This window comes from Amblyomma maculatum, chromosome 9 (genome assembly GCF_055883805.1).
Source record: "Amblyomma maculatum isolate TAMU_Amacu chromosome 9, ASM5588380v1, whole genome shotgun sequence".
NCBI lineage: Eukaryota > Metazoa > Arthropoda > Arachnida > Ixodida > Ixodidae > Amblyomma > Amblyomma maculatum.
This window is the reverse complement of record NC_139352.1, coordinates 123,627,709-123,653,670: the sequence shown is the minus strand read 5'-3', so window position 1 is coordinate 123,653,670 and position 25,962 is coordinate 123,627,709. Positions and strand designations below refer to the sequence as shown.

At 45.0% G+C, this 25,962-nt stretch overlaps 1 protein-coding gene across 1 annotated transcript in view; it reads right to left on the bottom strand.

Moving 5' to 3' along the window:
- Window positions 1–1,630: 1,630 nt before the first annotated feature.
- Window positions 1,631–25,962, bottom strand: part of LOC146180309 (uncharacterized) — a 110,559-nt gene continuing 86,227 nt past the window's right edge. Inside the window, exons 6-7 of the mRNA XM_084579537.1 lie at window positions 15,117–15,328; window positions 1,631–8,882 (exon numbers count right to left, since the gene is read on the bottom strand). Coding sequence (XP_084435663.1) covers window positions 8,729–8,882; window positions 15,117–15,328 — 366 coding nt within the window. The 3' untranslated portion in view covers window positions 1,631–8,728. The remainder of the gene's footprint in view (window positions 8,883–15,116; window positions 15,329–25,962) is intronic.

Sequence of the window (25,962 nt, the reverse complement as noted above, 5' to 3'; positions counted from 1 at the left end):
TGGCTTTGAAGCAATGGCTGCAGAAACATATTTTCACCCAGCCTATGGTGACAACAATTGATACTTGCATAACAGAACAACTGTAAAGCTGAGATTTTGGTGGCAAGTCCATCAATCTTTCAGAATTTGCAGGCAGTCATTAGCGGACGGTCAACTTGCAACCAGAATTAATACTATCACACAACCAGTACTGAAAAGCTGCTTAACTAGTCTTGTAATCTCTTTTTTTCGCCGACTACAGTACTGCCACATCCTAGTGACCATGAAAGCACTTATTGAAATTGGTGTTTTGCTTCATACATTGCTTTGCAAGTGGCCAGAAACAGAAATCTTGCTAAAGAATGGACTCCTTACAAATCAGCATGACTTTTGTCATGTGACTCACAATTATTCCAGTTTACCTTAACTTAAACCTCTTTGAAATTATTGGTTTTATTAACGACCTCCCCTTCAACATCTCATCTATCATTTGCCTTTTTGTTGACTGCATTATTTACCAACATCTATATTTAATAAAGATGATCAAGCTGCCCATCAGAACTATTTGAAGCTCATTGGAAACTGGTGCACATCACGAACAATGAAACTTAATGCTAATAAGCGCAGTTCTATGCAAATTTCACGGAAGCACTCAAACTTAATTTACCCTTACTCTTTATTTTCTCAAGAGTTATCGCAAGCTGAATCTTACTGTTACCTTGGCATTACTATCGATAGCAAACTCCCTTGGGCAGACAATATCGCAAAAATCACAGGCGATGCTTCCCGTACACTTGGTTTTATCAGAAAATGCCTTCCCAATACCCCTCCCAACATACAAAAACTGGCATGGAACATTTGTTCGCAGCAAGTTTGAATATGCATCCACGATTTTGAGTCCTCACCAGTCCTTCCTAATCAACATGCTCGAACCTGTTCAGAACCATGCAGCATATGCTTCATATCGTCAATACACAACTTTCATTCCAGCATAAGCTCGATTAAATCATCACTTGGCCTCACTCCTTTAGCTCTCAGACACAGCTTTGTGCCTGTGTTTATTCCGCAAGTTATAGTATTTCAATTTACTCTGTCTCTGTGGTTCCCTTATTACTCCTCCCGTTCATACCTCACACAGCCTATTTAATTCTAACAGCGTCCAAAGACTTTACGGTTTCTCCTTCCAAACCACAACTGAAGAGTGGAACCTGCTACCTGACCCAATCTTCAATGAGCCTCACTCGACTTGGTTTAAGGTGATGTTATTACCTGGGTTGACTTGTTACTGCTTCGATTTATATTCGTGTAAATTTTTTCCCCTCTTATATTGACGCTTTGTTCAGTAACTATTGTGTACTCTCCTTACTTCCCAAACCTCTCGCCAATGAGTGTGATGGTTTTAGTATTAGGGCAAAGTTGATAAGCCTTGTTTATGACTAGTGTGTTCTTTGCTTCTTTTATGTTTTGTGTTATCTTTCTATATTTACCACAACCTTTTTCTATTTCTGTATTCGTTCCCTTTTATGTAGAACCCTGACAGGGCCCTTGAGGGATAACCTATCACGATGATGATGATTTGCACGGTTTTGAGGTTTCGCACCGGCAGAGCAGTACAATCCTTGCACCTTACAAAGAAACACAGAAAAGGCAGTGAGTTTTTACTGAACATTTACTGATCAAAAAACATGACTCAAACAAAGCTGACCATGCTGAGCACACAAATATTGGTCAAACAAATGCGCAGAACACAAAGATGCATCGCTGAGCACTTGAGCTTCACACAAATGACTTGAGAAAAAAAAATGTAAGGAGTTAAGCTCATGCTGTTCATCTCTTCAAACAAAACTGGTAGCAGCTGAAAATGCAATCAGAGGAAAAAAAATATGATCTGCAGATAATGAAAAGATGTTGACAAAAGGACACCAGCAACCAATTTTAGAAAACAGTGCTCAGATGTAGTTCTCAAAAAGACATGCTTTTCAAACGTGCATATAAGCAAATCAAGTGGTCTGTTTGAATATCCTCCTAGAAATGAAAAATCCATATAATTTATGTGCTGGTCTTTTTATCTGCTAGTTAGTACAAAAGTCATGCATATGGTATAATATATATCACCATTAAAAAGAAACAAAAAAAGCCTGCATTTCACACACTCTGCATGCAGCAGTGTGGCAGAGAAAATCTGACTGTGACTACCACGATGGAAGAAGCCGACGCAACATGTTCGCACAGCACTCAGGTACTCAGTTGGAAAGGTGTCTACTAACACAACTACAACAGGCTGACTCGACTAAGTGCGAGCGTTTCCAAAATGGTAAGATATGAGTAACATCAACCACGTACAGGGTCTATTTGGTACTATAAAATTTAGCATAATTTCGTACCATGTGCCAGGAAAACTGCACATGTGACAAGTTTTGCCCTGTCACATGCACCGAAACAAAGGCCAATTCGCAGATGACTATTCTTGCATCTCCAACCACCAGGTTAGAGTAATGCAACGCAAGAACTCCCATGCAAGTTTTTTAAGCTGTATGCTCAGTCACAAGCTTGGCTACTGCAAACTGTAGGTCTCCTCTGCCATTCAATCACCACAAAATGTGACTTCAGGTGACCATTTGCAAAGTTCTCTGAATTCTCTGCAAACTTTTCTTAAAACATTTCCAGTTCATCACATAATATTTCCCAGTCACCTTGCTTTGAGGAAACAGATTTTTTTTCAAAATACCTAGCAAAAGGTGTTTTAAAACCAGCAGAATGAACAGCAAGCAGATGAAGCTTATGCTTTGTCAGTAATGTTTGTGCCGCAGCAGTGACATTGCTAATGTCATTGGCAAAACTTTTGCACGTGCGTTGAATAGCAAAAGCAGTAGAGTGATTGCTCCTTGCATGAAATGTTAGTAATGGCCATTCAGCTTCCATTATGACTGCAACGAACTGCGACTACCACTATTCTATGCAGCAGCCATGCATTATTGCCAAATAAAGGCAAAAACAGCAGCTAGTGTGAGCGAAATCAGAGTGACACTGCTGACACAGCTACCCAACCTCAAATGGCCATGCTTTTTTGTTTTTGTATGATGCAGCAGAGTTACACAAGCTGAAAATAATACAAGGAAAGTAGCTTTTGTCATGCACACATGTGCTTGTGGTAAGTTACGCTAAGAAGGGTGTGACGTAATAGATGCCAAACATACAAGGTTTCTCAGCCTTCAAAGAATAGCTAACAAACGATCACTGTGATTGATATGGGCATTGAGTGGGACATGTGGATATGACTTCAACTACAACTGCAATCAAACTGGTGCAAACTCAAGCAGATTTGCTGGCTGTTTCTCCCATTGTGCTAGCTTCATTTGAATTGACAGAGGCACCCTGTACTCACAGAGCTCAACAAAATTAACAACTCCATTTGCAATGTGCCAAATCCTATTACTAAGTTAGATTTAAAGTCCTCTGCTTTAAGAACAAAAGCGCATCCAAAAGTAAAAACAATATGTACAAAGAAGAAGGTCCTGTTGTGTGCCCTCGGCAAATACTATCCAGTTTCCATTAATACCTAGCCACCCAACAGCAAAGTTTTAAGAAAGGCTTCTTATGCTTTGCATAGGAGACCATTTTGGCACGAATAATCGTAGCTACACATCCTACTGACTGAGTTGGTTTGGCCACAATCAGTGCACACAACACTTTTGAATGCCTCTACATTGGGAACGAATTCAGTTTGTAAAAGTACTGCACATTCTGGCTGCATAGAGAGTAGCCTAAAAAGTACAGAATATCTGCTGAACATAACAACAAATAGAGAAATGCCATTCTAAAAATTAAAGAATTTAACGAGCAAACTGCAGCTGAAACCAAATGCTTTGCTGAATTCACATTATTGTTCGAAGCTCCCTTCAACTCGAAATCACAGAGGTTTCAACGCCAAAGAGACAGGTAGAGACCTTAAATTGACGCCTGATAGGCATTACAACAAATGGGGCTCAAAATGTCACACAACCTTCAATTCAGCATCGCAAGGTCAAACAACTTGCAGGCCATAAATAACAAAATACATGCTCCATTTTAAACTTTACACCTCACCACATGAAATTGTAAGAAAAAAGGCTCAGGTAAGTAGGTAGAGTCATTTAAGCAGCATTCCTTTGCACTACAGCGCAAAAAGCCAGATGCAAAGAGTAAGAAACCACTTAGCTTTTAATTAAAGGATTAGCTTAAGCAAAGGCCTCTGCAAATTACCAATATAATGACGCACGTGCATGTATGTACCAATTAAGGTTCTTGAAATAAGCATGCTCACACTGGCCCTAGAAAAGTCTCACAGACACAGTGGTTCCCCATGGCTCACTCGGTGTGCCGCAACCTGGAGCTGTGTCCTCTCGAAGCCTGACTACCAAGGTGAAAAACATGGCGTTCGCACAAGCCACAACTGCAAGCATGAAGCAAATAAAAAAATGCATTTGCACAATTAAATGATGCCTCTCTACTAATGGCATGAACATGCGGAATGACATGAAAAGGACACAGAAGACAGTTGCAACAGCACCGGACATGAAGAGAAGAAACACTGTTCAGCAAACACTCAAGTAACAACATAATAAAAAAAGTAATGGATGGCACGACACGCAAAAAATGGTCTTCCAAGTACACAGCGACCAAACGGAAACAACAAAATCCAGTGCATGTCAGACTTGACAGGTTAAAATATATACCTTAAAAAAAGGAGGAGCAAAGCAATCGAAGCACAACAAATGCTGCGTGCAAAAGGAAAACTGAGAAAGAAAGCGCAAAAATATAAACAAAATTACATGGAAATCAAAATATGCAAAATTAAAATAAAATAAAAAAAAAGGCTGTAAAGGGAAGCTTCTCTCGCTCTACAGTAGCAACCTTTACAAACGGCGACCAACAAGCATGACCACACAAAAATGCAAGCCACCACCCTTTGGAACATAGACAGAAAGAGTAAAATAACTAAAAATACAGATGAACTTAAAAATATGCCGATGAACAACGACCAAAAAAAATACTCTTCTATGGTTACTGTATGTGCACACCATTCTCAGAACAAAATAAATCTGTGACTGGCTCGGGAGTAAAAAGTAACAATTTTTTGTTTTTGTTTTTTTAACTTGTCATTTGAACACTGCACCTGTTGTGCGTTGTACACAAAAAAAAAGGGGGGGGGGGGAGAGTTTTTATAATCGTGCAAACATTATGACATAATGCATGCACCTATCTTTCAGCAGTGATTCCCCCTTGTAGTTTTTCTCGAGACAATAAAACACAAAATTCTCTCGTGACTCGATGGGAGTGAGGACACACGCTCAGCAATGGCTCACGTGACCCAACACTCAGCAGAGTGCAAACATTTTGGCACGAGCACTATAACACTGGCGCAGTGGAAAGAAAAAAAGTGTGTGCCAGCTCATATTTTTTTTCTCTTTTTCTTCTCTAGAAATAAAAACCCTATGTTTTGCCAGTGGTCTTTCAAATGACCAATGCAAATTTGTACTTGCTTGTTTTTTGTTGTTGCCTCGGTTAAGACCTGACTAGCAACCTCTTGAGTCGTCTGGCTTCTCTGCCACGTCTACACACGGTGCTGCATTAACAGGCCAGCGAGACAAAAATTCGATCGGACGCTCTCTTTCGAGTTGACCGGCCCAAGGAAACCAAACAAACACCTTTTGGCAAGAAGAGCCAAATCTGCCTTGGCAGCTGCATGGCACTCCAAGCCAAAACCTTGCGGCCTAGTGCGACAAAGAACCACTGACCATGTACTATCGCGCTCAGTATGAGCTACACCGCGCGTGTCCGAGTGCTCTGCAAGGTTGTACAGTGGCGTACCGAGGGATTCTAGTGCGCATGCTGGATCAGCTACACCCCCTCCAGATAACCCACGGCGAAATCGGCGCCACTGTACAACCTTGCAGAGCAGTGTAGCTCATACTGAGAGCGATAGTATGCCACTTTTCAATGCAGCCACAGCTTTCCATCCTGCTGATGTGATGCTACCATATCAGAAGCGGGAAAAGTGTGCAATGCTAGCCTCACAGAGGAGAAAATCGAGGGACACTGCCTGCTGCCTGTGCTGCACAAAAATGGATGGTCAGAAAAACTAGCTATGCAAAATCAGCAAGAAGTGACTGGTGCTTCCTTTTCTTAAATGCAATTTGCTCTGTGCAGAACAAAAAAATTTCAAGAAGCCACAAGTGCTTCCCCATCATAACGTCATAGTCATGCAATGTTGGGAGGTCAGCCATGAGCTGTGACAATTCAGGCTTGTGAAGCGATTCTGCAATATTAAAGCGAGAGTTATGCGAGACACCCCGACAATTGGCTGTCAGCACAACCTACCGTTTCTCTGTGTACAGCCTTGTAATGTACTACATCACTCATCATAAGTCTTCAGGCCGCATTGGGCTGCATAGATGGGCCTTCATGGCACAAGTAATTGCACTGCCAATCGTACAGTACTAAAATTTCCAGGTTCTCCACTTGGCTTTCTTCCCAGCATTTTAAATGCAGACTGTTGCTCTGAGGCAATTAGGGATCCAATCTAAAAGCTAACAAACACTCAGGCAGAAATGTGTCGTTAATTATTGGTTTAAAAAAAAAAAAGATGAGAAAAATTTATTTTTAGAAAAGGGATTCAAATTGCTGTTTTATGGATTCAAAAATCCATCACAAAGCCCACGGGCATGAGCCCTTATCCGTTCATTTTAAATTTCTCCTATTTGCTGGGCATTGCTTAACCGGTCACTGCGAGACTCCACCACTGAGAAAACAAAATAGGCCTCATGGCACACCCTGAATTGGCTCTTAGGAGATAGAAGATACCATCTCATTTTAAGAGCTCCTCTGGCCTGGAGGATTTTGATCAAAGGTATACATATTTTGTAGTTGGTGGTGCCTGGCTGGGAACAATACCACTTTACAAAATACTTGAGATTATTCATGTGAGACTTGAAGCCAAAGGCTCTGCGCAGTAAGCACACACCTAGCACTGTGTGCATTCCAGGTTTTCAACACTAGACCAATCCTAAGAAAACAACTTTGTATATAAACTGCCCAATTCCAGCTGGGCACCTGACAAGGAAGAAAAAGCCCAGGCTTATGATGTGAAAGGACAGCACTCACTTCTCAAGCAAGCACCTGCTTCTGGCCTAGAAAAGCCCATAAGTTAATACCTTCACTCTTAACCATGCATATGCAATCCGTTTAACACGTGCAGTTCTGAAATCAGCAGTGTCTCTCCCCTACACGTGCAAAAAAAGCAATGTCCACAGTATACATGTGGTCCATCATTGTGGCATCTGCTTTTAGAACCTGCCACTGCAATGGAAAGAACAGAGCATAAAGGCGAACCAGAAGAGCACTGAATGAGAGAACTAGAGAAGAGAGCTTCTTGCAGGGCGGGCAGACAAGCCCAGCACACACCAACTGCTATCAGTTGAAGCACCTGGAGACCCAAGCAGAAGCGAACCCCTGTGATCAGGAACCAGGATAACACGATGCAAATGGAATCAAAATGAGACTGCCACACTCCCAAGTGCTTTCAACTGCACCCCTCACAAGCCCCGACAATGCTTGGGGGAAGGGATCAGGGTGAATACGATGGAAGAACGGGACGCCATAACATGCAACGTCGCCAAGGAAAGAAATGCCTCATGCACAGGTACACGCTTATTCCTGCCTTTGACCCATCCCAATGCTACTATACTGAGCAAAGACATGCTGACAAACTGCACAGATAACGAGCAGCTTGAGGAACATACTAATGCATCTGTGAGTACGGCGTATTACCAGGACTGCAGGATGGCTGAAAGACCTCAGAAGAAAATCTAGTTAAGGAGTCATCCAGATACCAGGGGAAAAAAAAAAAAAGCGAGTCAGAAAGAAAGGGCTGAAAACAGGCAGGCTCAAAAGTTCAAGAGCATCAGACTTCAATGCAAAGGCATCACACCAAAGAAAAGCATTCAGTTCAAGATCAGCTGCGAACTTCACAACCCCCACGAAAAAACAGTGTGGTTGGCCGAAATATGCACAGTTCCACCATAAAACTGCCATGAAAAGGAAGAAGAGAACAGCAAAAATTGCAGCCTGCGGATGACCCCTTCACCACTCATCAGTCCTACCTCATCAAACGTCTCACAAAAAACCTCGCAGCAAGCACTAATGGTAGCTGATGAAAACAGTCCCCACGTCTTGTACCAGTGGGAAGCATACAAAAGCATAACATGGGGCACTTCGACGGTGTTGAAGTACTCCACAACATCACACATGGTTGTAAACTGCCATCCATGCTGCTTCCGAGCAGCTACGTCACCCTTGGCAGTTATCATTGCAAGGCTCCAGCGCATCGCAGCAATCCAACACGCACTTCTTCCTCCATGCAGCCGAGGCACTCTCGCCACAACGATGTGCCTCAGACCATTGCAACATTTCACAGCAATGAGCTTGCATGTAAACATTGCAATCATTCCGTTTTGCCCGCCTTCCACTTTAATCCTGTTCGTCCTGCTTCACAGTAACCGGGCTCGCCACTGGGCCTCGAGCTTTTGCATGCCTAGTGCAGCAAGAGGCTCACCAAACGGTAACCCTGCCTGCACTGTTGAGCATCCGTTGGCCCTACATCGGACTGCCCGCTTGACGTGCACACTCCGTGGCAAATGACAGTGAAGGGATGTCCTCCCGATCAGAGTCCAAAGAAGACACGTGTCAGCTCGCCTGTTGGAGACTGCGCTCAGATGCTGGTAGAGTAGGAGCGCTTGCGTTTCCAACAATCAGGATGAACCTTCTTGACTTCGTCGGCACGCACTTTGGCTTCCTGTGAATACAGCTTCTTCTCTTCAGTCTTCATCTTGCGCCACTGGTCACCCAGCATCACACTGATGGCCCTGCGTACCACGGTGAAAGGCGATAGTGAGCAGCACCTCTTTATGAAGAATATGTATAGAGAGTATTACAATAGGCCCTCGAAATGGCAAAATTTTCAAACAGAAAATGCTTACCTGTAATATGGGCGGAGAGAGGCAGATAAGATCGTGTTTAAATAAAAGGTCGGGGTAATAAAGGGAAGCTGAACCAGGTTTTGAGAGTTCTACGAGATTTGAAAATTTGCATGTATGAAGCATGAAGGTAAAACATGTCACTTTTTGCGCTAGCATTAAAATTTGCGAAGTGATTAACATTTACACTTCTCTTCACAAGGCCAAAGAAGCTCGGTTGAGATGTCCCACGGATGGCCAGATTTCAAATTTCACTTGCCTTCACCACACCCTGCTGTAGGTCACCAGATGTTACCAAACAGCACTCATGATTGATTGATTTTGTGGGGTTTAACGTCCCAAAGCGACTCAGGCTATGAGAGACACCGTAGTGGAGGACTCCAGAAATTTCGACCACCTGGGGTTCTTTAACGTGCACTGACATCGCACAGCACACGGGCGCCTTGCTTTTCTCCTCCACCGAAAAGCGGCCGCCGAGGCCGGGATTCGATCCCGCGTCCTTGGGCGCAGTAGTCGAGCACCGTAACCACTGCGCCACCCCGGCGGGGCAAACAGCACTCATGGGCTTTGCCTATATGGTATATGGTGACTTCGATTTTCTTCCTTCAAAACAAGAACTTCTGCACTCGAGATGTACCACCACCGCAAATGGCATCATCATGCACCTCCCAACCGGCTGCATGCAGTGTGGGGAAGCCCGATACTTACCATAGCTTTATTCAATGATTATGTCACCATCTCAAATGCTAGCATGAAGCAATTTTACATATTCAATCCCTTTAAGCTCCTTAACAAAATGTGAAATTTCTTCAGTTGCCCTATAATGAAGGTACATGCAGCAATGTCACCGGGGTGGCATAGACCGAATTACAGAATGCAGTTAAACCTCGATCCAATGAACCGAACTTTAGTGTAATAAAATTCTACATGTAACGACTTTATGTTCATAGACAGGGTGTCTAGCAAACCATTATTTTCAAAATCCTTGACTTTTCCAGGTTTTCCCTGATTATTTCAGTTCAAATTCCCTGATGAGTGAAGAGAGTAAAGAATGTAGCTGTTGATGATAATGAACACAGGCTAATAATTCACAACAAAAAGCTATTTACTAATCATATTCTGCAATTTACAATAGTGAAACGGCTGTCATTAGTATTAATGGCAGTTAAGTATGCCAAAAGGTTATTGAAAATTAAAAGCGTACTGATGCCAGCCTCACAGCACGCAAGCCACCCATCCCGCAAACAGCCGGGCCAATCCAATTCAATATGGCTGCGCAGGCGCGCTTGGCAGCACAGATTCGCTAGAACAGGAGGTGAACAGACCGCGCCGCCACTACCATTGCCAAGCTAGGCCCTGCTGCGTGTTCCTGCCGCTTGGGGAATGTTGGCGCTTCCGTCGGGGGCGCCGCTAGCCCGGAAGCGCTGGCGTGTGGCCGGAAAGTTTCCCCGTAGAAGAGGCTATGCTGAGATTTTTTACATTGTTTTAGGCTCATTAATTTTGACACATTTCATGAACGTTGTAAATGGAAATGAAGCCTTCATGCCACACGATGTTCTTGCGTGACCTGAAAGCTGGTGCTGTCCCAACATTTTTTTGAATCTTCCCAAGTACCTTACAAAGAGTGCTGAAAGAAAGGAAAAGAAGAGGGAACCGCACTCATCCATGTCTGCGAAAAAGAGCCGCAGATCAAAACGCTGTAGAGCCTGCTCACCAATCAGTTTCAGCTCACTCCTGATTATGATTTGGGCAGAGTGATGAAGAACCTGAGAAGCATTTTTTTTTTTTTTTTGTGGTCTGCAGCTAAGCTGGACGAACTGGTCGCACCAAACATTCAGCACGAAGTAGTGTCTTACCAAACAGCTGAATTTCATGAAAACAAATTGCCTCCGGGCAGTTACCTCCCACTCTGTATCTGTTTGAAATTAAGAAACAAAGGTCACCAAGCTGTACTATCTTCTCGCTGGTGAACGTCATTGCAGGCGTACCAGTGAATCCCAACCATTGAATCCCTTCTTTAAAACTTTTTTTTTTTTTCAATTACAAGGAACTATTAGATAAATCACACAATTTTCTTAATTAGCATCATCAAGAAATATATTGGGCTTTCATTCTGAACATTTTACATCTCTGAACCCCCTTTTCCATTTTATTCTTTTTCCATATGTTTGCTTCATCAATTGATTAATTACAATGATTTCATTAACATGACATCACCTATCACACACAAATAAATCAGTATGTTATAGAACCAGAAATAACAATGATACGATTCTTTAACGCAGCCCCCGATTATTTAGGACAAGCCGTTAGCAGTACTATGCAGACAGCTTTTCGACTGAATGAGCTGTATAAGATATCACTTAACAAATACCCATATCTACTACCTGGATAAAAAGCGCATGCTTCTGTGTTTAGTGTTCCAGCAGGAAAATATCAACGCGATAAATAATTCCGCCCAGCCGGAGCATGCGGCCACCCCGAAAAGCAACGGCGGCCAGCAGCGCTGCTGCATGGCAGAAACGCGGTTTGAGGCCAGCTTTCAGGAGCAGGTTTTCACACCTCCCCATTGTAGCCACCCCCCCGATTGCATTCGTCCTGGCCGCTGCCGGCGTGGTTATTTCTGCTTTTTGTTGCGTACTACTCTCATGCAGCGCTTCTGCATAATTTATTCAGTACCTACCTCATGGGCGTATTGATTCTTCTATTGTGGCAGCTTATCCATGCCCCAGCGTCAAAGTAATATATTGTCACCCGGTGGTGACAAGATCGATGACACAAATGAAGAGTCTGGGAGTGCACTGAAGAAACTCTTTATTGGGTTGACTTGCGCCCGCAAAAGAACTAAGCGATTCGGCGGCGGCGATAGCAACAATCGTGCTTGGTGGTCGTCGAACAAAGAATAAATAAAGATTAGAATAGTTTGTGGCATTACTCCCCCCTTAAAAACATCGCCACGTTGTTCCAAAAAATAGAGAAAGCTAAACAAAAAATAAGTTTAAACAGCCACCGATTCATTAACGCGTGTAATACGGCTTCAGACGTACAACATGCACGACTTCTGGGCGCGCGCGTTGCAATTGGGAGGTTGACATACCGTTGGGAATGACTTCATAGTTCAGTTGTCTGACGCGGCAAAGGATTTTGTATGGCCTGAAGTATCAACGTAAAAACGCTTCACTTAGTCCGCGACAGCGATTCAGCGTCCATACCCAGACCTGGTATCCCGGCTTGTACTCTGCGTCGCGTCGTCGCAAGTTGCATCATCGGGCGTCGATGCGTTGTTGGTCTTTAATGCGCAGCCAAGTCAGTCTTCGGGCTTCCTCTGCACGCTGCAGGTAGGCAGTGACATCGAGGTTGTCTTCTGTAATGTGCGGCAGCATCTCATTGAGCGCTGTCGCCCTTTCTCCATCAATGAGAAGTACCTTGTATTACAGAGCTGGTCCAATGTGTCGTCGATGCGCGGGAGAGGGTACACGTCCTTCTTTGTTATACTATTTGGGCGGCGGTAATCGAAGCAGAAACGAAGTGTCCCGTTTTCCTTCTTCACCAACACAACTGGTGCCGCCCAGGGGCTTTTTGATGGCTTGGTGACGTCATTACGAAGCATGTCCTCAACTTGCTCACGGATGGCTTGGTGTTCTCGCGTCGATACGCGGTAGGGGCTTTGGTGCTGAGGTCAGGCGTGTTCGTTTACTATAATACGGTGCTTGGCAACTGGTGTTTGTGGCACCTTCGATGCTGACGAGCACTTGTTATAGCTTCGAAGAAGACGGCGAGTCTTGTCTTTTCTGCTGTGTGGTACTGCCTGGTTGATGTCAAACGTAGGACAACGAACCTGGTCAGGTGCATCTTCCAGATGTTAGTCGGGGAGGGCGAATACATCTCGTATGCCTGCTAATTCATCGAGAAAAGTGATTGTCGTTCCCTTGTTGAGATGCCGGTATTCCTCAGTGAAGTTTGTTACCAGCACCTCTTGTTACCAGCAATGCCTCTTGTGATGCAGAGGCCTCGTTCCAAGAGCAACTGGGTGTTCCTTTGATTACGCCTTTAGCGGTGCCGATGTCTGTGCTACCCATGCAAACTATGACGCTTGACTGGGGCGGTACGGTTAATTCTCGGTCGAAGTCGTCGTAGCACGTATGGCTTTGTCTGCTAAGAGCTTGATGAGCTTGGATTGGAGGTCGATGGTCGCCCTATGTTCATTTAGGATGTCCATGCCCAAAATCACGTCACGCGGACACTGCTGTAGAACCACGAAGCTGGTGGGGTAAGTATGCCCATTACTGCTGCAGTGCACCACCCCTATGAAGTTAATGAGGTTACCACCAGCGGTGCGAATCAGTGGGCCATTCCAAGCAGTCGCTACTTTCCTGAGCTGGGAGGCAAATGGTCCACTGATGACTGAGTAGTCAGCTCTGGTGTCTACTAGGGCAGTGACTGCGTGACCGTCGACAGCAACTTCAAGGTCACTTGTTCGCGTCCTCGCATAGCACGTGGACCTTGATGTCCAATCTCGGCTCCGTCGTTTACTGGGGTCACAACCGGGGCACATTGTTGTTACTTCGCTGGTTGTGTTGTTGTCGATGTTGTCGTCGTATATAGAGCCTGGGTACGTCATCGTTGAGGTAGGCTTCATAGGGTGCATCGTCGTCTCCCGTAATTGGCGGTGGAGGATCTTTGGTCTTTCGTCATTGAGCCACCTCACTTCCAAAGGTTGCTGTCCTTAGTTTCCCCTATAGGGGCTAGGAGACCTTCCTCAGACGTAAATGCAGCCCGGCGATGCAAATCGCGAGTGGCACGGCAACGAAGAGCGGGATGGGCGGCTTGACGATGCATACTCCGCCCTGCGTAGGCAGTCGTCAATTTAATGTGGTTATTTGCCAGGACAGGGCCGTGGGGCATTGATGGCGAAGTTGCGCAGGCCAATGCGTCTGTATGGGAGAGGTACTGGGATCGGTACCCACCACCTCTATCAGATGTCACGTGATGGTTACAAGGTCGATGAGACAAATGAAAAGTCTGGGAGTGTGCTGAAGAAACTCTATATAGGGCTGACTTGAGCCCGCAAATGGACTAAACAACTTGGCTGTGGCGATAGCAACAATCGTGCTCGGAGGTCGTCGAACAAAGAATAAATAAAGATTAGAATAGTTTGCAACATTAAGGCGCTTCGCTTTGTGGCGCAGCCGCCATCAGAGCAAGTATGTTATTCGTGTAGGTGTTTGCTGTTTCGCCAGCGCGAGAGAATGAAAATGCACTGCAGAATATAGTGTGCGATTTTCCCTGACTTGGCGAAATTTTTGATGGATTCCCTGCCATTTGACTGATTTTTCCCGGTGCATAAAATTTCCCTGCCAATTCCTGGTTTTTCCGGTTGCTAGACACCCTGCATGAAAGTATGTACTTTCAACGCAGTGAAATTTCACTGCTGGCTCGAAATGAACTCGTGAAAAAATTGTACCACCAGCTCAAATGACTGAGGGGGTACATACTGAAATGCAGATTGGAGGCTCATGAATGTAGTGTTGAGTGAATCCACTATGTGGCGTGAGCCAGCAAGACCAGCTGCAGCTGACCTTCATTTCCCTGGCTCTTTCCCACAAGGCAGCAGCGGCAGTGCCAGCCAAATGCACCAATCAATCAGAATAATCAGGAATTCTCAGTTAAAGGACGACGATGACGGTGGAACCTAAACTATATGGCTGAGTTGTCCCCAGCGCTCATGTAACTCTCCGCTTACACCACAATGAAAGGCCTTCCCCGTGAATATGTGTGAAATTTTTGCAGGATTCTCAGCACGACAAGAGAAATTTTCAAGTTTTGAAATTTCAATTCTATAAAGCAAACTGCAGATTTCACTGACTTTTGTTGTATTGAGGTTTAACTGCATATGCAATGCAAAGCAAATGAATGCAGTTTAGAAAAATATGAACTTTTCTTTTATGGAGGCAAGTTCTTTAGTGTGAGCTTTCTCTTTTTACAACCAAAACGTGCGCTTTTGAGCAGCCCCAAACGTTACTTAAAGCTGTCCCCTGCCTTGTTCAGCTTACCCGATTCCTGACTGCGACATTCTGACAAATGTGCACATTGTCCCCAAGCAAAGTTTTGTGCAAGCAGTACCTGTTGTCCTTGCCAGGGTGCAGGTGTGAGTACTCGCCCCGATGCTTCTGAGCGAACAGCATGAAGCCATTCATGGGCCGCCGAGGCTTGGCAGGGTCCGGGCACGATGTGTGGCGTGTCCTGGTGTTCACTGGCTTCTTGGACGGTGAGCACTGCACCGACACAGCTTCTGATGGTGCTGCCGTGGGCGCTGGTGGGGCTGCTATACAGTGCTGCACAGAAGTGGTGCAATGAAGAAAAAAATGTGAAGGCCTGGTTGCAGTCACCAAACAACTGGTTTCTAGGCGACTACAGCATCAGCAGTGATAGTGTATAGAATTCCATGAAGGAATTAATTTCATCTCTCAGACACTAGACTGGTAGGACATTTCTTTGCTACTGCAAATGCAGTTTTCTTGATATTTCTTCTATGACAAATTAATTTCATCCTGGGCAGCTTGAGTAGAAAGCAGGTAATCAGAAGCACAACCCAGAGGGCTATGGAACGAAAAATGGTAGGGGTAACATTAAGAGATAGAAAGCGTGCAGAGTGGGTCAGAGAAATAACTCATGTTACCGACATTCTAGTGGAAAGTTAGGTGGGCGGATGAGATTAAGAAGTTCGCAGGGGTCAAGTGGATGCAGCTAGCACAGAATCGGGTTAAGTGGAGAAATATGGAAGAGGCCTTCGCCCTGCAGTGGGTATAGTCAGGCTGATGATGATGATGATGAATCAGAAGCACAAATTATTTTATGCCACTTGCAATTTCCTGTTCATGGCCAACTAGAGCTAGTGCCAAGGAATGACAATCTCAACAAAACGCACACTTTTCTACTTCGACACTGCTGCCTGGCAGGAGAAGCGAATCAGTTGAAAAAGCAGGAGAAGAACTCAATTATTCAGGCCACAAATAAAAAAAAACAACAACAAAACTAACATTGTTGTAGCATTTCATGCCTACTATCAGCTGCTGGCAACCACATGAAAACCGCCACAATAGCGAACCATCATCATCATCTGCCTGACTATACCCACTGCAGGGTGAAGGCCTCTCCCATATTCCTCCAATTAACCCGGTCCTGTGCTCGCTGCATCCACTTGACCACTCCAAACTTCTTAACCTCGTCCGCCCACCTAACTTTCTGCCGCCCCCTGCTACGCTTTCCTTCCCCTGGAATCCAGTTTGCTACCCTAAGCGACCATCGGTTATCTTCTATTCGCACTACATGTCCTGCCCATGCCCATTTCTTTTTCTTGATTTCCACCAGACTGTCAGCAATTTGAGTTATTTCTCTGACCCACTCTGCACGCTTCCCATCTGTTACCCCTACCATTCTTCGTTCCATTGCCCTCACAGAAGCTCAGACCCAAGAGCCCAAAGAGAAATTGTTCGACTGGCCGAAGATGCCGCCGGAGTCCAAGAACTACCGGCCTGTAACTAAGACAACTGTCCCACCTTCCAGGTCTAACCCCCGAAGAGCGGGATAGTCACTCTGTTGGACAAATAAAAGTTCTCTCTCTCTCTCTCCCTCCATAGCCCTCTGCATTGCCCTCAACTTACATAGAACCCTCTTGGTTAGATGTTCCTGCTAGGTGTGTCGATTCCGCTGCTTCTTCTCTTCAGGTTCTTATTGAGTTTAAATTATTTTCTGATCAGTATGGCCTTTTTCTGTCATACTGTTGATTTATATGTATTAGTTTTTTTTTTTTTCATATCTAACAGCATAACTCCCTTTATACTATATTCATGTGTGGCCTATCCCCCTCGTGGGTATGTGCCATTATCTGAGAGCACAACAACAACAACATTACAGTTGGTAGTGTGCACCTGTTTTGTGTCTCGATCCACGTGTTTGTGTATGTTGTGCCGCACCAAGTCGCCTCTCAAGCTGTTATTCTGAGGTCCTTTTATATATTGCCCTCTCGGAATGAGCGAAAAAATATGGATGGAAGCTCTAGGCATTCACGAGCAACCGAAGCGGCGGGTGTGCTCGGCACATTTCACTCGAGCGCGGCTTCGAAATTCCTTCGAAGGTTCAGTAAAGATTTGGCATTCGTTGGCTACAAGCAACGGCGGCTACGATGCAACGTGGTGCTGACGGTGACAGGCGCTTACGCAAAACATAGATCGAAAAAAGTAAGTGTTGTGATGCATTGGCTCAGGAGTGAAAGCTTGCGCCAATCGGATATTATCGAAGTTCATACATAATCAGCTCCAATGCAAGGTTGCAATGCTTTTCCTGCTGTTCTTTTCTTGTCACCGCCATATGACAGTGGAGCGCACGAAGGTCAGCGAAATTTCCCACAAGCACAACAATCCTTTATTTTTATTGTTTTGCCTAGTGGTCTGCTCTATTGTAACTAGGAAAAAAAAAAAAAAAATACAACACATTTACATTCCTGGGACACTCATTTTTTTCCCTTGCCACAGCGTCTGTTGATGCAACAAAGCGAATAAAATGTATTTTCAGCTAATCCTGCTGTTGTTTTTTTTCAATAACTTCAACCCACACATGCCAAATGAAACTGACAAAAAAAAAATTGTCACTGTATGTTGGGTGTCTTTTTTTTTTTAAATATGAACCGTTTGATTTTTCCTCGCAGGACGCAAATTCGGAACGCATTCACAGAGGTGAACCAGGCTGTATTCCGTTGGAAGCAATGAAGCAATACGTCTTCTGAACGCGTGTTTGCAATAGTTTGATGCCTTGCTTGAATTTACGTGACTTATATAAGTGTCACCATTCTCAGTGTTACTGGAAATGTCTCACTGTATGCAGGCCAATTTAGAGATCAATGTACACAGACAAAGTTCACTGAAGTGGGCTGCATGAAATGCAAAGCTGGTGGCACATCTGGTGATGCCGTAGGCTCCTCACTGTAGATTATTGGAGATCGTCATTGCAAGGTGCTTAGCACCAGTGGACCCTTAGCCAAATGTGCTATCACACTCAGCAATTGAGTCATCTTCTTTGACATTCTTTGCTGATGACACCTATGAGCCATCACTTGAGTCATTTTGTGGTTGGGTGCGGTCCCCCTCGAAGGGGCTTCGCCGCAGAAGGCCCTGAATCATGCGCGCCACACAGCGGCATGCCCTGGCGCTCCGACCGCGGCCGTACTTGTGGACTATGCTGCACGCGCGCGGTCGCTGCGCGAGAACAGTCGCGTATGTCTATGTTAGCTTTCAGCCCCAGAGCCGATCTCATTGTGTAAATGCCTGTAAATAGTGTATAAAACTCTTTCTTTATCTCACTAGCACCGACTTGGATCCATCGCTACTGCCCAGGGAGCTGACAGCCCTCATTCACGAAACGGGTGACGAGTGCTACGCCACCAACTCCTTGGCACAACCCTGTTGACGGTGGGCTACTGTGTGATAACCCCACCGGCACAACACCACACAGTGGGGGAAGCGAGTGCTTCAAAAATTGCTAGCAAAAAAACAACAAAAAACAGTCTTTTTTAACCAAAACTGTAATAACGATGACCATTACTGAGAGCCGAAAGTGACATATAAAGGGCCACAATCGGACCTTCGGGCAGTGTAGTTGTGGCATTTTGCTTCCTTTCATCTACAATCTAGCAATACCCTCCAATGATGATCCCTTTGAGTTAGTGAGCATCTCTATTCTAGCAGCAACTGTGACTATTCTTATCTACTCTACAAGTTATTTCATTTCGCAGTACACTCCTAGAGGAAGTTCATTGCCTTTGAAGAGAACCTGCTGGAATTTTTAACAGCTTGCAGACAGTAAAGAGGGAATAATGTCTGGCTCTGCACATTATGAGACCACTCAGAGGGGCATGCGTTAACATGAACCAGTCAGCCAACGCTGAACAAAAAGGCAGCAGGAAGCGCATTGTTTTGCTTCCATGTGTTCTTCTGGAGACAGTGGCCTCATCAACAAGCAGACGTGTGCCAGCAAGACGTTCATACTATGTGTACACGACATTCATCTTGCAGCCAGCTACCGAACACATGTGTAAGAAAAGCTACTGCCTCTGAAAGTCGCTGTGTAATAACTGACTCTTGTGTGCACAACAGAGAAAGGGAGCGAAACTCCATCATGCTCTTCATGGCCCGTTATTACTCCTGGGATAAGCACCAGATGTTAATAGAGAAGAGCAGGTCGCATACTTTGCATCTCAAATTGCCGACATCAGGGTGAAAGTCTTGTTGCTGCACTGCTATGTGAAGTGCAGGTGTGTCATCAAGGATGTCTTGACATTGTACTCGCGGAATGATCTTGCTCAACTACAGCCACAGTGTTCAGCATTCTTCCTGTTCCCTTTCTATGTCCATCTTTCTTCTGCTCCTGTATCTTCCTGAATGTTCATGTGCAGTTCAACGAACTCTTTTGTCCTGATATTTTTTCCCTTGAAAATTTGACCATAGGTTCGAAAGCATTCAGTCGTCGTATTCACTCAAGTGCCTAAATGTGCCAAAAATTGAAGCATGTGGCAAAATTTTGTACCAAGAATAAATGCTGCAAATGGTATGGTGGTGTACACGATTTTAAAACTTGCAAAATAGGCTTTATGCCAGCTGTAGCGATTATCCTGCGAGTTTTTGTAGCTACCTGTGCAGGCTGTCCCTACACTATTGAAAGTTCCTTGTTACCAACTTCAAAACTGAGCCCGCCAAGGAGCCTGCATCTGAATATCTGTGCCCTGCGTTGAAGTGTTCTGCATCTGCAAAATACAATGTTTCTCAGCAACTGCATTTGAGCCAGACATCATTGCACCCTGCATGCAAGCCACTTGTTCGAACTGCTTCAGCAAAAAGTGCCCATATCATCGAGCTACCAGATCACTGCCAGACTCGATGGTAGAGAAGACTTCAAAACCAACTACTGTGGTCCAGTGTGTGCCCCAATCTGCATCTTTTGTTGATGTTGTGAGGGAATGAGGTACCAAAATAAGGAGCTCAGAAATAAAAACCTGTTTGACCTTTACGTTTTGTTCAAAGTTCACGTGCCAAGCGAGGGCATCCCAAATTACTTCCTACAGCTATATGAGCTGGTGGTTGTCAGTTTCAAAGCAAAGTTTGATTAGCTCAAATATGACCCTGTTGAATTTTGCAGAACTCAAAACCATTGGAAGGTGCCTTTTATAATGCACTGCATTTGTAGTGAGGTGGCCTTGAATTGGACCAGCTTGTGCACTCTTTGCACTACTCAGGTGCTGACGCGCACTTTCCATCAGCCGCCACCACCTTCTCGGTTAGCGTCGCGAACCGAAGCGCCAAGCTCAGGAGTTCACGCATGCAGTGCATGCAGCACACGAGCAGATGACTTTCGCAGTTACCGGAAGTGTGTTCGTGACATAGTGGCCGTCGGGGCTGCAGCCAATGGCAGCCTGTCGCTTTCTGTAGTTGTGATGTATGCACTCACGGCAGAATAGTTCCAAATCTCACTGCCACGTGAGAACTGTGCAGCCCACGAATTTCAAAAAACCCTGTTCTAAAAAAATAATAATAAATTGCTGCCTTTGTTCCATGGAGTTGTACTTTGGGCGAATGCTCTGAACCGTTCGTTCTACACATTCAAAACGTTTATCAGAGGCCTTTCTAGCCGTTTCATAGTCCCTTAAAGATCCCTATGGTGCAAATTGGCCCTCTTCGAAGCTGACCTGCCAAGTGGCCGATCTGTATGTGGACATGTTGCTCGTAAGAACTGCAACATAAACTATTCTACTGACAGAAGTGCCAGTGCTATACGTATATCAGAAAATTCCACGTATGTCTTGGAACATCACCAATCTTCGTTCAAATGTCGTTGAAGTAGCAGCAGTGAGAATACTGCTTTGCTCACAAACTTTTTCTGTTGTTTCTGTGTACGTGCCTCAGCAAAAGATGGTAGCTTTGTTCTGGTTTTACCTACCACTTTGTGACTGGTGCCCACCTCCTTGAATATCTGCTGATTTAAACTGCTACCATTCTGTCTGAGGTGACAGCGAAATATTTGAATATTTGGCTGAATATTTGTAGACATCATTGACAGTTTGAACTTGCGTGTAAAGGGAACCTGTGCTGGAGTTTTCCGCGTACTGCTAGCGCCACCTAGAGGCCGTCGCGCCCCTATCTTGGTAGGACGGCTGAGACTCCCGTGGCTGGAGGCACTGAAGAGTGGCTAATTTATCGCAAAACCGGAGGCATGCTGCTGTGTTTAGAAGCGCTCAAGATTGCTCTGTATTCTATTCCACCGCAGTCGTACAAGACACAGCACCGATAAATTCAGCTCGATTCAGGGGGCTGGATGTATGTGTACAGCGGATTGGTGAGCTTCTTTGAGCGCTACTTATTACGCTTCATAACGTGGCTTCGCCTGCCGTAGCATACATATAGAGATCTGTATATTCACTTTTATCATTTTCGCAATCTGATGAGACTGTGTTGTGAAGGGCGCCTTTCAGAGCAGGCGTGAGCTTGAGGATTCCACACAAGCATGGGATCGTTGAACATTGCTCGTGCACTTGAGTGGGGCCGTTGCAAGATGGACGGCAACCCAACAAAGGGCGAAAGTAGGTGGCATCCTGGTGTGCATATTATGATCATCTATCGATGAACCAAGAGGGTTAACCACCTAACCGAACATGCAGTATTTTGTCGGAAGTGCAAAGAGTCAGGTAATGCCCTAACTGGCATGCTTTCAGACCTCTTCCTGATTTGAACTATCGCAAATCCCTAGTAACCCTTCAACCATTTCCCAATGGGTCAGTAAGTGATCCATGCTTGAAAACAACTGCCCAATTATGAGAATTAATTTATTCGTTGTTTGCTTCGAATAAGAGATGTATTGCTTCTTTTTGCATTTAAGTTATTTTAGTTTAGTTGCTCATGTATCGCTGAAAACATTCACGCAATATTTGTTATAGCACACGTACAAATATATAGGTAGATATTCTTCAGTTCAATCCAGAACAACTTGCCTATTATAAATATCATGCTGTACGATCTAGCTGTTTCACGATTACTGATTGTTCTATGGCACGTATGCTGCTAACTCACCATGATTGCTTGAGTCTTCTATTTGGGCACAAAATAATCTAGATACGCCTATCTCTAGTCGTAGTCGGCGCACAGGGTGGCTGGAGGGGTTGGGGCCTGCTGCAGTTTTCATTTTGTGCAAGGTACAAAGCATAGCAACATTGTTGTTTCAAGTTCACACTGATTTTTTTCTATTACCCATCACCGATCCTAACCCCATCTTCGATGCAGTTCATTCTTGGCTCTTAAGGTAGATAGCGCGGGTTTAGACTAAGGAGATGTAAGGTATGGCAACTTTCCCCACCCTCTCACATTGTAGGGCACCGATAATTTCCGCTTAACATTTATCAACGGGACAACTGTGGCCACTTAACTAATTACAGTCCTAGCTGTGTGAGCCTTTTAGATCCATGCTTCGCAGCAGATCTCAATGTTAATCGCTTCGAAGAATGAACAAAATACATTTAAACCCATCGATTGCTAGTCGTTCACTGTTGTAAACAGGCAAGTGTCGAAACGCGACTGCAGGCTTTTGTTTCTCTACAGATGCGTTCAAAAGCATCGCCTTAAATAACGGTGCATTATGCATTATATTTTGTGACACACGAGGCACTTTTTGGTAGAAAAATTTTCTCATCATGAATCTGTGGAATCATTCATCATCATCAGCAGCAGCCTGACTATACCCAATGCAGGGCGACGGCCTCTCCCATTTCTCCACTTAACCCGGTTCTGTGCTAGCTGCATCCACTTGACCCCCGCAAACTTCTTAACCTCATCCGCCCACCTAACTTTCTGTCGCCCCCTGCTACGCTATACTTCTCTTGGAGTCCAGTTTGTTACCATAAGTGACCATCGGTTATCCTCTCTTCGCACTACATGTCCTGCCCATGCCCATTTCTTCTCTAATTTTCACTAGAATGTCGGTAACTTGAATTAATTCTCTGATCCACTCTGCACGCTTCCTATCTCTTAATGTTACCCCTACCATTTTTCGTTCCATAGCCCTCTGGGTTGTCCTCAACTTAAGTAGAACTCTCTTGGTTAGCCTCCACGTTTCAGCCCCATAGGTGAGCACAGGTAAGATGCAACTGTTGTATACTTTCCTCTTGAGCAGTACCGGTAAGCTGCTAGTCATAATCTGCGAGTGCTTGCCAAATGTGCTCCATCCCAATTATTGTTCCTCAAGAGGGCAGTAGGTAAGTACTGCATGCTGGCAACACGCACAGTATTCCCAAATCCTACCGAATGTTAATATAGCAGGGAGGTCGTTTCATTCTTTTGTGATATATTTACTCTCCACTAGCGATGCTTCAACGCAGGTGAATCTTGATGGACGCTCCACTTTGCAAGCGCTCCATAGCAAGAAAAAAAAAAGAGACTGAACTCACGAGAACCGTTTCAAACCTGCGCGTAGCAAAGTTATAGCTTCGATAATCAGCAGCGGCGTGGCTCGTAGCCAAGTTGGCAGGCAACTGAGGAGGTCAGGTTGCGCCTTTAAGTCAATCAAAAAGGAAACTTTAGGTTCTTCAGAACATTAAATCAGTGATAGAACCATTATGCACGAAATAGCTTACAATGTGCAGATCGGTGCAGCCATGGCATGACGAGTTGCATGCTCCGTCCTACTCAATTTGACACCACGCTGCGCTGGGTGTTCGATTTTAAGCGTGCCCTCTGGGCAGCGCAGGTTCCCTATTGCCACTGGTGAAAGCCACACTTACGTTTTGGCCTCCAGCCTCTGCTGTAGGCGTACCCTTGAATTCATTTGACATCCAATTAGACTGAACATTGGCACTGGCTGCATATGGAGTGACAATTGCCATATGTTTTCATTTGGTGGATGCATGGTTCCAAAGTCAGTCATGTTTTCATCTAGGACATGCCCAAAGGAGCACCTGGCATGTGTTTGTGGTGATGTTTTATAAATGTTTTTTATTACTGTGGCAGTAACTACAGCGGTCAAATTACCTGACCATTTCCTGGACCCATATTTAAATCTCTGGAACATATGTGCCACGTGCAGGAGGATGGGGTGAGAACTAATGGGGATGGATGATAGAATCTTGAATAGAGCCTTCAATTCACTGATTTCTACCATTTAATCCGCCTTTTGCGGGAGGATGAGGCGCCATCATGCGGAAGCGGCAGGGAAACACATTGGACGGCAGTGTAACAGATGACACGAAAGCGCACCATGGCCACGCCAACGCAGGTAGAAAGCGAAAGCTCCTCTTATCTTTTTTTGCCTTTGGGGCTGAAAGTAGTAACAGTGATTGCAGTATCATATTCACGCAGTATGGGGGAATGCCTCAGCGTTTTCACAATCCACTCATAACGCATGCATGTACTGTCTTCGTATTGTAAGAGCGAGTAGCGCGGGCCATGGCGCGGGCTGTGTTTGACGTGACAGAATGAGACGCTCTCAGCGTGCTGATTTACGACAGACAAATTTATTGTAAAAAAAAAAAATCAAAAGGAGAGCATGGAGGCAGAGAGAGAGAGAGAGAGAGAGAGAGAGAGAGATCTTAAAGTGCAAAACAGCCAGGGGTTTGTTGATGCTGCAGAGCTAGGTGGAATCGTCTCCTGTGACTTACGAGCGGCGCGTATGCGCAGGGAGTCTTGAGTTACCGAGCACAATGCGGTCGCTGCCGCGCCGGCATAATGCAATGGGCGTTGCTTCCTCTTCGCGTCATCTACAAGCGTGCAGCTATAGGATTTCATCTACGAGGCTCGGCAGAGAGGCACTTATCCACACCCCCTGAACAGGGCGTTGTCCCGGCCGGAATGCACAACAGAAGCCTGCAGGAAACGCGCGGCATTTTTCTGGCAATGGATGGTTCAGCGCTGTAGCCGGTTTCTGCCCCCAGAACGGATGTGGTCACATTGGTGAAAAGGTTCTGGATGCACAGAGAATGGTCATTCTGTTGTGGAAGGATCTACAACCTTTCTGCCTCTGCAGCGATTTCTGCGGAATCAACGACCTGGTGACACATGCGCATCCCCTACACATCGGATGCGCATGTTGGTCAGGAACCAACGCTTTCTACGTGCAGAGCACTTTACTCCGCAAGTGAACGAGCATGAACCCTCCAAGAGACTCATTTGTGCCCAGCGGTTTTCTTGCCGTTGCAGATGGTTGGACGAAGACTATGGCTTTCAAGCTCCCTAACAAAGTGCAGCTGATTGCGTACACCGAAGGAACCAAATCCAAAAAAAAAAAAAAAAAAAAAAAAGAGAGCATCTCTGTGTGTCGTGCAAGAGTGTCAAGTGCGTCATATGCTCCGAGCGGCAAATACACATATACTACAGGTACCTATGTATGCATCTAAAGGAAATATTAACGATGAAAAGTACCTACTGTAGTTTGCACCCAGCCTGTAACACACCAGTGATAGCCGTAATGAGGATTTTTTGTTCGGTGCGTGTTTGCTTTATGTGCGACGGGACCTGATAGCGATGTATTTTGTTGTTTTTTTTTCTTTATGTGCGAAAGGGCCAAATAGCGCAGATATCACAGGCGGCTGTGTGCGCTAGACCATATTATTTAGCATGTTTTATTGTAACTGCCGCCTGACTAGCAAGAAAAAAAATACGGCGTTTTTTTTTGTGATGCACTGCCGTTCGCGAGCCTCATGACCAGCTCAACCACTCGGCTCACGAACGGCGGTGCATCACAACAAATGCCATATATATATTTTTCTTGTTAGTCAGGCGGCAGCGGCGCTAAAACATGCTGAATATTACAGTCTAGCACACATAGCCGCCTTGCACTACCCGGCCCCTTCGCACATAAAGAATACAAATGACAAAATACATCGTGATCATGCCCCGTCGCACATAAACCAAACACACAATGTCGGTAACTCCAGTTA